Source organism: Ceratotherium simum, chromosome 14 (assembly GCF_057802395.1).
Source record: "Ceratotherium simum simum isolate JZ-2026a chromosome 14, ASM5780239v1, whole genome shotgun sequence".
Taxonomy (NCBI): Eukaryota; Metazoa; Chordata; class Mammalia; order Perissodactyla; family Rhinocerotidae; genus Ceratotherium; species Ceratotherium simum.
In genome coordinates this window covers 47,401,765-47,417,107 of record NC_141913.1, presented here as the reverse complement: position 1 = coordinate 47,417,107, position 15,343 = coordinate 47,401,765, and the positions used below count along the sequence as shown (strand labels likewise).

Genomic DNA, 15,343 nt, shown 5'->3' with positions numbered 1-15,343 from the left:
ACCGAGTGTCTCAGATGCTGTGTAGTTCTCCTCATCATGCATTTGCTCATGCTAGTTCCTCTGAGAGAAATGAACTAGTTAACCTCTCATTCTTTAAGAATTGTGGTAGTGGACAGCCTTTAAAAATGGATTTCAATAATCCCCAATTCCTGGTATTCATGACCTGTGTGATCCCCTCCCCTGGAGTGTGGGTTGGACCTAGTGACTTGTTTCTAACAAATAGAATATAGCAAAAGCAATGGGATGTCACTTCCATGATTAGGTTATAAAAGACAGTGATCCCTATCTTGTTTTTGTCTGCTCGCTCTCTCTCTCTCTCTCTCTCTCATTCTTCTTGAGTGTTTGCTCTGATGAAGCAAGCTGGAGAAGCCTATGTGGCAAGAAATTGAGGGTGGCTTTTAGACAGCTTCCAGTTAAGAACTGAGACCCTCTTGGGGCCAGCCCTGGCGGTCTAGTGGTTAAGTTCGGCACACTCTGCTTCGGCAGCTAGATTTGGTTCCCAGGCGCGGGCCTACACCACTCATCTGTCAGTGGCCTTGCTGTGGTGGCAGCTCACATACAAAAAGAGGAAGATTGGCAACAGATGTTAGCTCAGGGCGCATCTTCCTCAGGAAAAGAAAAAAGAACTGAGGCCCTCAGTCCAACAACTGTCAAAGAACTGAGTCCTTCCAACAACCACATGAGAGAGTTTGGAAGTAGATTCTTGCCCATTTGAGCCTTCAGATGAGACCACAGCTCTAGTCAACTCCTTGACTGCAGCCTTGTGAGAGACCCTGAAGCAGAAGAGCCCCCTAATCCACACCTAGACTCATGATCCACGGAAACTATGAGATAATAAATATGTATTGTTTTAAGCTGCTAAATTTGGGGGTAATTTGTTACACAGCAATATATACCTAATACACTCATCTCATGCAACATCTATTCCATGAAGATTTCAATACCTGCTGCCAAAAACACACATACACACAGATGCACACTTATGCTTTGTGAGCCTCAGAACTCCCACAACACTTTGTGCTCAGCTCTTAGCACTGTACTTAAAAGATTAATTGTAATTATCTGTTTTTGTCTTGATATTCCCACTAAACTTTGAGACATTCAAGGCTATGACATGTGTTCTTAGTTATTTTATCTTTGTATATCTAGTGTCAAATGTACTTCTTGGCACATGTGGTCAAAAATTACTTTAGGGATGAATGAATGAATAAGTAAATGAATGAATGCCATTTTGCTAAGTGATGCAGAAGATTAAAAAATAAATTAGATCTATGTTACACCTGTAGGAGCTTATAATCAAGTTACAGAAACAGACATAAAATCCGTTAACATAAATGTGAGTGAAATAAGTGTAATCATAAGAAAAATGTGCTCTGGAAAAATAAAAAATGGAACCTCTTTTCTGATCTGAGCAATCTGAAAATACTTCTCAGAGGAAATGGCTTTTGACATTGGCCTTAAAGGATAACAGAGCTTTGAGAAGTAAAAACAAGAAGGCAAAACTCAAATTTAATGAAAACTATAAACAAATCTTAGAAAGTGAAGAAATCTAGCATGATGACAGAGTTAGGTGGCAGAGGGAGAAGCTAGATGGAGATGAAAACTGGAAATTAATTAGCTTAAAGTGAGCACGTGAGGTCATTACTCTTCGATAACATGTTGAAAGCAGAAACTTGGGAAACTGACATTTAAAAACCAAGAGGAAAGAGGAAGTTGCTAAGAGTTAAGAGGACTCAAGGCACATGGTGCGGTATGCTAATCACTTTACATAAGTTGGAAGGAGGAGGTGATGCTCTGAGGTTGAACATGATGCAATATAACAAGAGGCCTTGGGATGTGGCAATTAGGCTGCTGGTGACCTTTAAGAAAACAGTGTCTATGAAAAAATGGAGATGGAAGACAAACTACAAAATGATAAAAACACAGCATGTTTGAGGAAGTCAAACAAGGAAGACTAGCCTTTGGAGAAGCGTCCCAGGGATAACTTGGTAGACCAACCCGTTAAGACTTCTGAGTCACTGGTGATTTTGATATGTGAAATAACTTATCTGATAAACAACATCTTTCTTTATTTGAACTTAAAAATTCCTGATCCTTCCTGAATTTTTTCTTTTCTCCAGTGAACACCTTCATTTTTTATAACTGTTAATTCTGGACCATTTGTAGATGTTTCATCTGATTGGGCTCAGCTGTCTCCTCAACTAAACTGTAAAGTCCAGAAGTCAAAGACTTTCTCCATCTCTTCACTCAGTGTGTACTTAATAATTCTAACAAAATCAGGATAACATTTGGCTTTTGTAAATTCTTTGTAATCCACCCAGAGGTGTTTTTTTCTTTTTTTAGCAACCATTGATTGGGGGCCTACTAACTGCCAGGTCCTGGGCTGAGAGAATTTCATCCATCATCTCTTTTAATCCCCTTGTGAACCCTGTGATTCCACAGGGCTGGGGAGTTATGTTTATCCCCTTCTCACAAATGAGCCAAAAAGAAAAAAGAAGCAGGATATAGTTTATTTAGATGGAGATCCTTAGAGTACAGCCACACAAGGGTGACCAGCTATGTGGTTTGCCCTGAACTGAGGGCATTTCCAGGACATGAGACTTTCAGTTTCCAAACCAGGACACTCCCAGGCAAACCCAGACCAGAGGACTTTCCATAGGCTTTAGGGATGAAACAATAAAATGTTGCAATAAAGAAAGGGGCTGATATCTATGTCCTGCCAGAAATATTTATTATGAAGAGAATTCCAATGTAACTGTAGACGATTTAGGTTGAAAATTATAGCAGAATGTGTTTCTAAACATGTAGAAATATACACTTTTTAATTTCACCAGCTTACTCTCAAAAAAGTGGGATTTGTAAGTAAGCCACATCTAGGCCATATTACCATCCTTCTCCCCCTTTATGTGAATTTAAAGTCTGGAAGAAAAGCCCAGATTTATCATCCAGGCTGGTACTTTCCCAGGCCCCCAAGGAGTCATCTGTGAAGTATTAGCCTGACTTCCTCATATGCTTCTATAACTACATTTTGAAAGTTAAATGAAAGTTTTAGTCCTGATTTGCTAATTCTCAGATATCTGTTCTTTTTGACTCGAAATCAGTAAAAATTTCAAAAGGAGGAAAGGAGCCCTTTTCTCACTTTTGTGTCAGGTGCTGTATTGTGCTGTATGTGTCTTTTTTTGAGATAGGCAAAGGAAGATGTTTTCCCCTCTGCTTTCTGATAAACTGATAAATGTGTATGTTTCCTGAAAACAGAGGATCTGGGAATCTCTTACTAAAAAGTGAACTTCGTAAAACCAAAAGATTTCATAATCGACACAACCACCCGTTGCTCCCTGCCCCTCCTGCAACACTTGTCCACATGAATCACCAAGAATGCAGACTGGTTAATTCAGATGTTCTCTATTGTTTAGTTTTAAAAAAAAATGGTGGCAACAATTTCTTCTTCCTGCCTAACCTCTGGTTGGCTTTGCTGAAATAGGGCGGACACGGCGGGGCAGCCGACAAAACACACAAATTGCTGTTTTGATAGGCTTCTTTGAATCCTTTTCTTTCCCATTACAAATAGCTCCTGCAGGTCTGTCTCAGTAGGCGCTGTTTTGGTCTTAGCTGGGGACAAGCGAGCCAGTGGGGAGTGTGTGTCTTTCAGAGTTAATTCCATGCTTGTCCATCACAAAATCCCTCCCTGGGATGAGATGGCGCATTACCTTCCCTCCTGGCTCACTCTGGTTTCTTCTTGGAATAACATAAGACAGTTTCCTGAGGTTGCATATTCATCACTCGAGATTGGAAAGCAACTAGCTGCCGTGCTGTGCTCGAGGAATGCAAACTGGTGCTGCACTTATCAGTCTTTTTCACATATCAGCTGGTTTAATAATCAACCTTCCACCCTCAGAAGACCCAGGGGTATAAAACTTGGCTGTATTTAATGAGGCGCTGGGCTGGAAAACAACCAGCTTTGCTCTGGGAGGGGGCCCTCCCTCAACCCCATGTGGGAGGCAGTTGTGCTGTAGTGGCAAGAGAAGATAGCTTTGAGGTCAGAAAGACCCAAGTTCAAATCCTGTGTCTTCCACTCATTTGCCAATTGACTTTGGGAAAATGGCTGATTCTCTGAGGCGGTTTCCTCCACTAAATAAAGAAGATAATCACATCTTCCAAATAATTGTGAGCACTAGATGAAATAATAAAATTATGTGTCTGAAGTGCCTGACACATCGTGGGTGATTAGTAAGCAGTGTTTATTTTGTGGAAGCTTACAACACGTGAATACAGACTCCAACTAGCCCTATAGAAACCCTGTAGGTGAATGCAACTCATGTTCCCTAAAGCCAAAAACAAAAGCTGACAGGATTTGACCTCTGTTCTCCAAATTACCAAATTTTCAGTTTCATCTCAGGGGAGAGCCTGCCCTTCTGGATTCTCCCCTGAAAACAGCCTTGCCCAAATCTAGTCAAGTCCAAAATAACTAGACAGGACCTTCTTCCTGTTTCCCGAGGTGGTATTGTGTAAATCAGGACCCGAATTTTATATGAATATGTGCAAGGGACTTCAGGCAGTTCGATAGTATTCGTGAAACCTATTATGTACAGGGGGAAAATAAATGTTTTACCATCACTAAGAGGTTACAGATTAAAACCAGATGGCCTCATCAAGGGAAAAACTGCCACTTCCTCTCCAACACCACCACTACCCTACTGCCTTCCTTCAACAGGTTTCATTTTAGTCTAATAATCTTAATTGGGCAAGATCTTCCACAGCTTTGTAAAGAAGCTAATATCTAACCCCCTATTTTGAAGGGAAAGTTAACTGACATTTTCCAAGCATGGCCATGCGCCAGACACCGTGAACATTCTCACTTCATTTGAGTCTCAAGATGGTTTGAAATAGGTGTATTTTACACCATTTTATAGGAAAATAGACATCAAGCAATTTACCCAGAGTTCTGCAAAGAGTAAGTGGCAAAATAACTGGTTGATTCCAAAGTCAGAAGTCAATGACAACTGCGATGAGAGGAACTTTGTGGTTTTGAAAACAACTGAGTAAAGATGTGGAAATGGAAATGAGCAAATCTCATAAGTTCCATTAGAGATCATTAGTGTGAGAGCATGACAAAAAGAAGAGAAGGCTTTTCTAAAATACAAGAAACATCAAGGGGTTATTTGCACATTCTATTTGCAATCTAAACTCAAGCCCAGGCTCCATGCACTGTGCAGTTTCTAACCACAGAGAGTAGAGAGTTGACTTGGGGGTCAGCCTGAGACCCACACTTACCAAGTAAAGAAATTCTAAATCCTCATCTATAACTCTTATCAATTGTCTCATTTCTCTGGTGTTTTAAAAAAGTAGCCAATCTGGAAGAAGACAGTTAGTGGGTGTGACCGTTTCACTTTGAATTTGTTAAACTGACTTCTGAAAGTCCATAAAAGAGAAGCTAAGATTAGTGCCTGGATTGTATTGACAAAGTTTTTGCTCTTGAACCATGACCTATTACATGAGGATATTCAAGTGATTACACGGTAGGGTGTGTTCTGTCAGGTGACCCCATCTATTTTCAGCTGCAAGTAAGCAGCCCTGACGGTGACAGCACCTTCAAGGAAGCCAGAATGCATGGGGAATTCTCATTTCCAAGAAAATGCTTACAACACCCAGAAGTTCTGCCCAACCTCCTCCAGGACTGAGAATCAATGTTTGGGAGAAGAACCCCGAAAACAGATTTTTTTTTTTTTTTTTTTTTTTGGCTTTTCACATCCACTGCCCTACTTCTTTTTGCAAACTCTTCACTTCTCTCTTAGACTGTCTGAAATGAGGTTGGGAATAGGGCTATAGGACAGGGAGTACAGTGGGAGACCTTCTGCGGACCCTTTTGTCATCCCATTTTTTGTTTCAAACTATAAGTGACCTTAAAGATGATCTGGGTCTCTTGATTTCAGAGGAATCCCTGGCTCACACAGCTCATTAATGGTTTTAGCTCGAAAGACCAGCTGTAGGATTCCAAGGTGGGGTGCTTTTTGCATGTGATCACTCCCAGTTACCAATCTATTTTCAAGATGTCGGTTATCTTCCTGGTGGATCATTCCCTCTGACAAAGGTTTGAGTTTGACACGATTTTAACCATTTTTGCTGTTCCTGCCTAGTGGGATGTGCATATGGGCAGTTACACAAGGGATTAACAAACTCAAAACACAGCGCACAAGGCCTTTAGACTGAAGAACAACTTATCTCATTCATAGATAGATAGATAGATAGATAGATAGATAGATAGATAGATAGATGCTTTGCAAATATACAGACTATTGACGATTTATTTTATTTTATTTTATTTTTTTTAAAGATTTATTTATTAATTTTTTCTTCCCCCCAAAGCCCCAGTAGATAGTTGTATGTCATAGCTGCACATCCTTCTAGTTGCTGCATGTGGGACACGGCCTCAGCATGGCCGGAGAAGCGGTGCGTCGGTGCACGCCCGGGATCCGAACCCGGGCCACCAGCAGCAGAGCGCGCGCACTTAACCGCTAAGCCACGGGGCCGGCCCTAGGATTTCTTTTAAATATAAATGCAAGTCAAAGTATTTTTTAATTTCTAGAAGCTTTTTGTCCGTCATCAGATACAATTACAATTATGTAGACATCTTGGGAATTCTTTGACATTAAAATACAGCTCTCAGAAAATACATAGTTCTCATACCAGAAGATTGTGATTCGTGCCCAAGCCTTCTTGTGTTACTCCTTATATAAAAGAGCACCAAGGGTACTTTTAGCAAAACTAATTAACACCAAAGGTTCAATTCTGGCTATGCAGAGGCTTAGGGACAGAGTTACTCCTCCAGTGACCTTCAAATCAAATCACACAGATGAACCCCCCCACTCTTTATGAAGCCAGTCTCGCCCTCCGACTCCTGCAATACGAAGTTCTTCCCCTGGAGGAGCTGTGGTATTGGTACACACCACTTTCTCCACAGCACCTTCATCCCCCAGCTTTCTAGCTGCCTCTCTCTAGTCACCTGCCTACTGCAGCTCTTCCTCTCTCCCTCCCCTTCTAAGAGAAGCAATTTACACTCAGGATTTGAGCTGACTCTTTTTGAGGGCAGGAGTGGGTTGAAGGTGTGGCTTCTAGATTGAAGCTACAAACCAGGGTTATCTTTTTAGCTCTCACACTCAACAGGAAGGCCACTTGAGTTACACCTACTTCTGCACATGACTAGCTTCAGATGAAGCAATATTTGCTGCTGGGGCAGAGGGAGAAGCATGAGGTCACCTAAAAGGAAACTGCACAGAAGCTCCTCTTGCCTGGCAGACAGACTGAGGAGCACCCAAGGACTCGGGCTGACCACACCTCTAATTAGATCATGAATCTCTGTAGGCTACTTTAAATAAATCCCTCTCCACGCATTAACGTAAGGCACTCAGCAGCTCTCAAGACCTTGCCTGGCATTGACTTCCTCTCCCAACTAAAGTGTAAGTCACTTGACAGCAGAAAGCTTGCCAAATGCTCCTGTATTCTCTATTCCTACCATGGAACTGGGACAGAAATGGTGCTGATGGAAATCAATTAAAATATTCTGGTTTGGTAATGAACATTCAGTAGCCTACATGATGAGAAAATAACCACACAGCAAAGCTTCTTGGTAATTTTTAATAGTTTACAGCTACAGTATCAAATTTTATGCATATATATGTATAAATACAGTTATAGACTATAAATATCCATATGGCAAAATATCTGCCTCTAGGCAGAAGCCCCCCCCCCCGCAAAAAATCTTTGCAACTAAATAAACAGCTTTAAGGAATACTGAAGGAAAAATAGATGCTGAGGTAATTTTTCATCTAAAGTGGCTACAGTCTATATTAAAATATCATTAAAATATTCTTACTATAAGAGTTCAGGTAGTTATGAAACCCTTGTCTCATAACCCCAAACTACAACTTTCCCTAATAGACATTTTAAGCTAATAAAAAATATTTTAATTATAAATAGGTAAAATAAATAAAATTATTCTTGCTTAAGTTCAATCATGACATTATTATTCCTTTTTTATATATTTGCGGACTTTTTTGATAACCTGGCCTTTTAATAATTAAAAAAATGAAATACATGAAACCCCCTTCTTAGAATCTACATATTAACATTACTCTAATGCAAATTATATATATGTGTGTATATATATATATTCATGTATGTAAATGGATTTTCTGGATGAGCAACCTGTTCCTGTTTTTTTTTAAAAAGTATATCCCAATGATAAAAACATGCTTAATTTCTCCTAAAAGATCACTTTTTATAGGATGCACACTGACTAGCATGAGAAAGAGCATTTTACAGATTTTAGAAACTTCTTTCGAAACACATTCATTTTCTTACCAACAGTTACTTGACAATACTTGTTTTACTAAGTTTTAATTACAGCAATAAAAAGTCAAATTCACTTTTTTTCCATTGTCGTTGGTTATACAAAATCCCCATGCTCTTTATCTTTCAATATTCAACCTCTAAGAATTTTACTGGCACCAAGTAACATTCCTATACTTCTATCAAATTTTTTAAAAGTACATATTTTCTAGTTAAGGCCCACAGGAACACATTGAATGAAAGGTCATCTGAACAGAAGCAATACATTTTGAGTCAAAAGAAACAAACTACCGTATTATTTTTTATCTTGTAGTGACCTATAAAATCAACATTCACTATGACATTCAGTGTTCTCAGAAGGAAATTTTTACTTTTTTTTTTTTTTTTTTTTAAAGATTTTATTTATTCAGTTTTTTCCCCCCAAAGCCCCAGTAGATAGTTGTATGTCATAGGTTCACATCCTTCTAGTTGCTGTACGTGGGACTCGGCCTCACGTTGGACGGAGAAGTGGTGCCTCGGGGCGCTCCCGGGATCCGAACCCGGGCCGCCAGCATCAGAGCGCGCGCACTTAACCGCTAAGCCACGGAGCCGGCCCAGGAAATTTTTACTTTTAACAAGATAATACATAAACCAAATATTATACATTGTTCTGGAGTTGTCATCCAAAAGTAGAAACAAACACTGAACATCTTCTGTTTCTTGAACCCTGCCAAGCCTGATCATTTGTCAACTTCTCTGATACCAGGCTGGGCAGCAACCTTTAGTAAAAATACTAGAACAATTATCTAAGCAAAAACAAAACGTATAAATAATTAATGTCCTATTTTCAAAGTTCTTCCATCCTTGCTTTAAAATGAACAAGGTGGCTTCATAATGTTCTCACATCCCAAAGAATGACTTCAGGGAAACCTCCAACACAAATTCATTTTTGATGTATTCCATCTTTGTTCCCAAGGGCAGCCAGAAGCAAGTGAGAGCTCCTTCACATTCCTCTCCATTACAAGGCAGTCTCTCCTCTAATTGATGCAATTTGCACCTACTGGGGAATCTTCCATTTTAAAGGAGTCTCCTCATTCAGAGGCTTCTGAAGCAGTCAGGTTCCTGAGCGGAAGAGTTTGGTTATGAGATTCAGAAGTTTCTGCCGGAAATTCAGTTTGTCTCCAATTCTCCTGATTTGAATGGCACACTCAACTTCAAGCTCTGAAAAGGAAAGCAAAACATCAAAATTACATTGACAATACTGCAAACTGCAACCAGCAAGTTTATGCCCATCCAAGGGATTAACTTTAGCTCTATGTACACCTGTTTTCTGAATGTGAGAAAGGCTACTTAGAAAACACACACACACACACACACACACACACACGCACACGATATATACTAACACATTGTGACTTATAAACAAACAAAAAACTAGTTAAGGTAAGAAACAAGACATTTACTTTGAAATATTTTTTTTTAAAACCAACCTAGATGAGGCAAATATTATCTCACTTTCAAATACGGACATTTAATATGTCAAATACCACAAAGAGTGAGTAAGCCTTTGCCAGCCTGAGGTGATGTCATCCTTTTCTCTCTCATTTAAGGTTGGTTGGGGGAACAGAACTCAAATTCTAAACTCTTTTGTGTTGTTTTCAAGTAGGATTTATTTTTTTAAATGGCAATAATTCATAGCTCAGATTATGCCCTCATTAACAGGCAAATCTAAATGTCTTCTTTTCCTCATTGAAAAAACTCTTTGAAATTTCCTCATAAAAGACTCATAAAACCTTATTCCAAAATTAAGACCACATTCTCTAAAATAATTTAGAAGTTTACATTTTACTCGGAGCCAAACTCTTCCTACGAGCCCAATCTGCACCAATCCATTGCTTTTATGGAGATGAGTGAAGCAGAAAATAAGTGATGTTTAATTCACGTTTACTACTTTTTAGTATAGAGATATTGTAATTAACTGAATATTAACTTAAGAAAAATAATGCTTATAATCTAATTTCCAAGTAAATTTTTAAGTAAATGAAATTAACACCAAACCTATACTGACCAAAATTTCAATATTCTTGGATATTTCAAAGAGCAAATCAGACTCTTCTCCATCCACTTTAAGATCATGATCATGAACATTAAAAATCATTATGACTACAAATTAAAATCCAGTTTATTTTGTAAATAGACTCTGCAAAGACCCTATTTAGGCTCAAAATAAATGAAAACTGTAATGTATAGCAAAGCGGATTTTTAAACCTACATTTCAACCAATTTCTCTTTGTACAAGAGCTGGGTGAAATTTTCATAATCCCTAACAAGAGATCTAATAAATCTCATAAGACGCCATTCTTTATAGGCTACAGAGTCAAACATTTTGATAAGTATTTACAAAGACACGTTCTTTTCAGTCAGTGGGATATATTAACACATCCCCCAAAATTAATTATCCTAAAAAAAAATTGTTCTAAAAAAACAATTATCATTCAGCATATAATTTTGGAAGCCCTGAATTATAAGAGGAAAAATTATCCCTTTCACCAAAAAAAAGGGCAAAAAATAGCTCCTAGTTGTTTCCTTAATCTTTTTGTTACAGTTATACATCTATAAATGTACTAATTTTTTTTTTTTAATTTGTAACTATGTGTGGTGAAGGATGTTAACTAAACTTGTGGTAATGATGTCACAATATATACATATATCAAATCGTTATGTTGTGGGGGGGGACTAATACAATGTTCTATGTCACTTATATCGCATTACAATAAATATTACTATCTAACAAGTTTAAGAGGGACCTTTCCAACTAAGTTAGATCAGTGAGGGTTATGCACAGGTTAGACCTTTTGAAAACATGGTCAGAACTCTTGGGACACCACAAAAGGTGGACAAAGCTTTTTCTCTCCCAAGCGAGAGCCAGAGAGGAGTCTGGTGCCCACTTAGCCAGTCACACTGGCAATGTACCACTTGGCACGCCCCACGGGCTCTATAAAATGAAACTAAGTTAAAAGGCAGCCTACTAGAGCCTGATGTGATCGCAGTATGTATGAGGTATAGGGATTTCGAGCCAAGCCCTACTGCCTTCTTTGCTGCTGCCCCTTAGCAGACAGTTGCCTTGTTTGACAAGATTTATAAAGGAGAGGGCTGACCTGAAAAGTTATTTGATGGGGCTACATGGGGGGGCAGGGAGTGAAGGGAAGATGGATGGATTAAAAAAATTGGGGACCAACTGTTCTCCTCCTATCCCCTCGCTACAACTAATACCTATGGTTACAATGTTACACTCTTAACAAGGAAGCACGACTTGCTGGGATCCTGAATGCAGTGGTCCCTGTGGGGCCTCCACACTCCTCCATCAGTCCTTTGTGGACAAGTTGTGCAAGTGTCAAGCGTTATTACTGCTTTTGTTCGCGCTGGGGGTGGAGAGAGTGGTAGCGAACAGAGCAGGGCCTTCCAAGGGCCACGACTCCGAGGAAGAGGGCCTGTCTCAACAAGCGCTGGGAGGCCAGGCCGCTCCTGGAGCTTCTCCCGCCTTCACCTGCCCTGACAACGACTTTCTCCTCGTGGCTGTCGCCCGCACTCGCGCTTTTTTTCAACTCATGGCCCCGGGGCAGGGCGAGGAGGGATGGAGGCCGAGCGATGGAGAAGCTTTCTGCATCCGCTAAAATGCAGCTGCATCCCAACCGCACACCGGGCTCCCTCTCCCGCCGTCTCCACGGTCCTGGGTAAAACCCCAGAAGAACTTCCGGAGGCGCCCCGAAAGCACGTGCAAAGGCGCAGACCTGGCCCGACCTTGAGACCCCGTGCAGACGGGCTGACCTCGCCCCTCCTGAGACCTGGACCCCGGCCTGGATCTCCGCGGACCCCAGGGGCCCCTACCTGCCGGGACCCGCGTGGGGCTCGGCTGCCCAAACTTACGCGTCTTCCTCGCAGGCATCTCCGCAAGCGGGCGGCGGGAACTCAGTCCCCCAACCTTGGATAACAACCTTGCGTCTGCAGGACGAGAGCTGCGCGCGGAGCGGACGGTCGGACCAGGCGGGCGGGCTGGACCGAACTGGACACCGACTGCGTGCGCACCCGAGAAGCTTTGGGCCCCGGGGGCCGGCTCGAGCCCGCGCTCTGATCTTACGGGGACTTCCCAGTGACGTAGCGAAACTGGACGCCGGGGCCCGCCCCTGTCCCCGCCCCGCCGGCGCTGCGCTGGGGGCGCGCGAGCCCAGCCACCCGGCGCGGTCTGCCGGGACCCGCTCCCGACTCGCGGCGGCGCCGACCCGCGGCGGGGGGCGCAGGGCTCTCGGCGGCCGAGACCCGGGCCAGCCCCGAAATTACTTCTTTAACAGACGAGGGTGGGGATAAGGAGGTGGAGACTGAGAATCTGCAAGCCCCCGACTTCGAGTCGGCTGCAGTTGTGGCGGGCTCTAGGAGTCGGAGAGGAGAAAGGTTCTCCTAGCGGGAGAGTTGGGGGTGGGGAGGCCAGGAGCCTCGTCCTTATCATAAATGGGCTATTAGAGACTTCTGTAAACAACCCTCGGAAAGAATTCGGAAAAGAAAAGTTGTCAGTCTCGGAGAGTGTGGGTACTAGTTCCGGGGAAGTGAAATAAAGAGAACAATAACAGTAGAGATGAGGCCAGAGGCCATGTGAGAAAAGTACCAGATTGAAACTGCTGGGAAGTTACTGCAAATTTGCAACCCCGAGCAAGCAAGCAAACACTGTTTTGATTTGCAAGGTGGTGTGTGTGGGGAGGGGGTGTGGATGGGGGAGAGAGGGGGCTTGTTCTCTGCCGGAGTCAGGACTGTGATTTAACAAGTAGAGTATGTTCCCTCTGGATAGGTCGCTATTGTTCGTTCTAAATGCTTAGTAACAGAAAAAAGAGTAGTCATTGTATAGAAAACTTTCAAATGCTTTTGTGGAGAGAGGAATGAGGGATCTGGGAATACGCAGTTATTGCTGGATGCTTGGCTGGCCCTTGCATAACTCCATTATTATGAAGAGAAGGACTAATTCGTATGAGTTAACAGGTATTGAGGGTGCTTCGTGCTAAGGGCTTCAGCAGGCATTGTGTCATTCTGTCCTCGGGACAACACTATGAAGCTGGTATTCTTATCTCATGGCCACTTTACAGGTGTGAAAACTGAGGTTTATAGAGATTAAGTGAGTTGCCCAAACTCCCATAGGTAGAGAGCAGTACCAGGATCCGAACCCAGGCAGGCCCACGAGGAGCAGGAGCTCTTACCCACTGCAGTCTTCCCAGTAATCACAGTTTCTTAGAAAAGGAGTGTTCTTATATTATCTGCACTATTTAATGCAGAGGCTGCGAATTGGTTGTTAGAGCTGCGTGGCTTCCTAGAAGTGTTGGGTTTGGTTCTCAGTATTGGTCTGCAAAATGTCTTATGAAAATTTGAATTGGTTACCAACAGTTAAAAATAGAAAGATTGCATTAAAAGCTGGGATTTCTGTCATCTTTTGGAAAATCAGAAGCTCTGACAACCTGGGATCCGTTTTCCAACCGTGCAGAGCAAGCTGGAAGTGTGGTTGCAGCCGCTCCCCTTAGAGAGGCCTTGGGCGGGTTGGCCACACTCCCTGCTGTTTGCTTTCTCATTTACATTATCTGGCCCCAGTAGGCATTTGAGCTTGTTTATTTACCTTAAATCATTCAGTCAACACAAACCTGCATGTATTTGTTTATGATGTGGGCCTGCTGAAGTATAGTCAACGCTGTAAGCATGAAACGAAACTACCCGAGTTGAAACAACTTAGTTTTCAGTGTGGTAAATACAGGGGGATAAGAGTGGACAGAATTCAGGAGTTAGCACCACATGACACAGGAAGCACCGCGGAGATGCTGACTTGAAATCTGTTATCTTGACCCTGGTTATCCCCAAACCACTAGAGCCCTCTCCAGGCTCAATTGACTGACTTAATACTTAGAGAACACCATTAACTTCCTGACTGGATAAATGAGTAAACTTCTGATCAAATCACGCGCCCTGAAATGCGGTGAATACATTCAACAAAAGAAAAGCAAATTACGCTGTTGTTTACGTACAAAAGGTGTATCAATCCTGTCCTCTAACATTATCATTATAAAAGGTTGTTGGCCACCTGACCCACACTAGATACAAACCTTAGGCAAGTTGTATCTTTTAGGGAATTGCAAATTCAACTTGCTGGAAGGAAAAGGGAGGAGAGAAGTGGAAGCAGCGGGCTTCAGAGGTGGGTCAAAATCAGCCATTTATGGAGGACTTTTTAAGATTATGCGTTTGAGATAGTCCATAAACTTTTTTTCAGATCTAACACGCTATTAAGAGAATTAGAAGCTGAGTGTGAAAGGCTCTCTTAACTGTATACGTCTCTGGAAAAGGGATGTATCAATTAATGAGAGCCTGCAAGAAATATAAATATAAATATGGAGATATTTTGAGTACTGGGACTGACAAAATAGAGATTTATCATGAAGCACTAGAATCCCCTATTATCTGTTTAAAAAAAAAAACGGGGGGACTGCTGAGGACAGTTTTAAAACTATTACCAGGTATCAGTTTTCACAGACCAAGTTCAAAAATGACAGTGCAAATCTGGCCATGACTGTGTTGTCACTTAAGAGTGCTTAAAAAAATTACTAAAAAAACAAAACAGAACAGAAAACATGATTAGTAATGGAATAGTCATTCATGTATTTCATGTGGAAAATAGGGTTTGACAGGAAAACAAGAGGATATGAGAGATGAGTGAGAGGGAGTTTAAAGAAGCCTGTGACAAAATGTATAGGCTGTAGACTTGAGTGTGTCTATTCTGATAAAAGAGGACTTGTTTTTTCCTGTATAGCATGTTTGTTAACACAAAATCAGCCTGATACATTGATCAGTTAAATCTCTCTTTATTTTAAGACATACTCTGTGCTAGGTTCCAGGGAGACAATGCTGCCTACCCCCATCGAACCTACGTTGGAGAGACTGGTACCTCTCAAATTCAAAGTGCATAAGCATCACTTGAGTGTCTTGTTAAAAT

The 15,343-nt window shown here is 41.6% G+C and overlaps 1 protein-coding gene across 1 annotated transcript; it reads right to left on the bottom strand.

Moving 5' to 3' along the window:
- Positions 1-7,616: 7,616 nt before the first annotated feature.
- PMAIP1 (phorbol-12-myristate-13-acetate-induced protein 1) lies at positions 7,617-15,269 on the bottom strand. The gene is made up of 3 exons (XM_087438817.1): positions 15,229-15,269; positions 12,253-12,665; positions 7,617-9,546 (listed from the first exon to the last, which is right to left on the bottom strand). The coding sequence occupies exons 1-3, from the start codon at positions 15,267-15,269 to the stop codon at positions 9,440-9,442; spliced, it is 561 nt and encodes a 186-aa protein (XP_087294943.1). The 3' UTR covers positions 7,617-9,439.
- Positions 15,270-15,343: the final 74 nt, after the last annotated feature.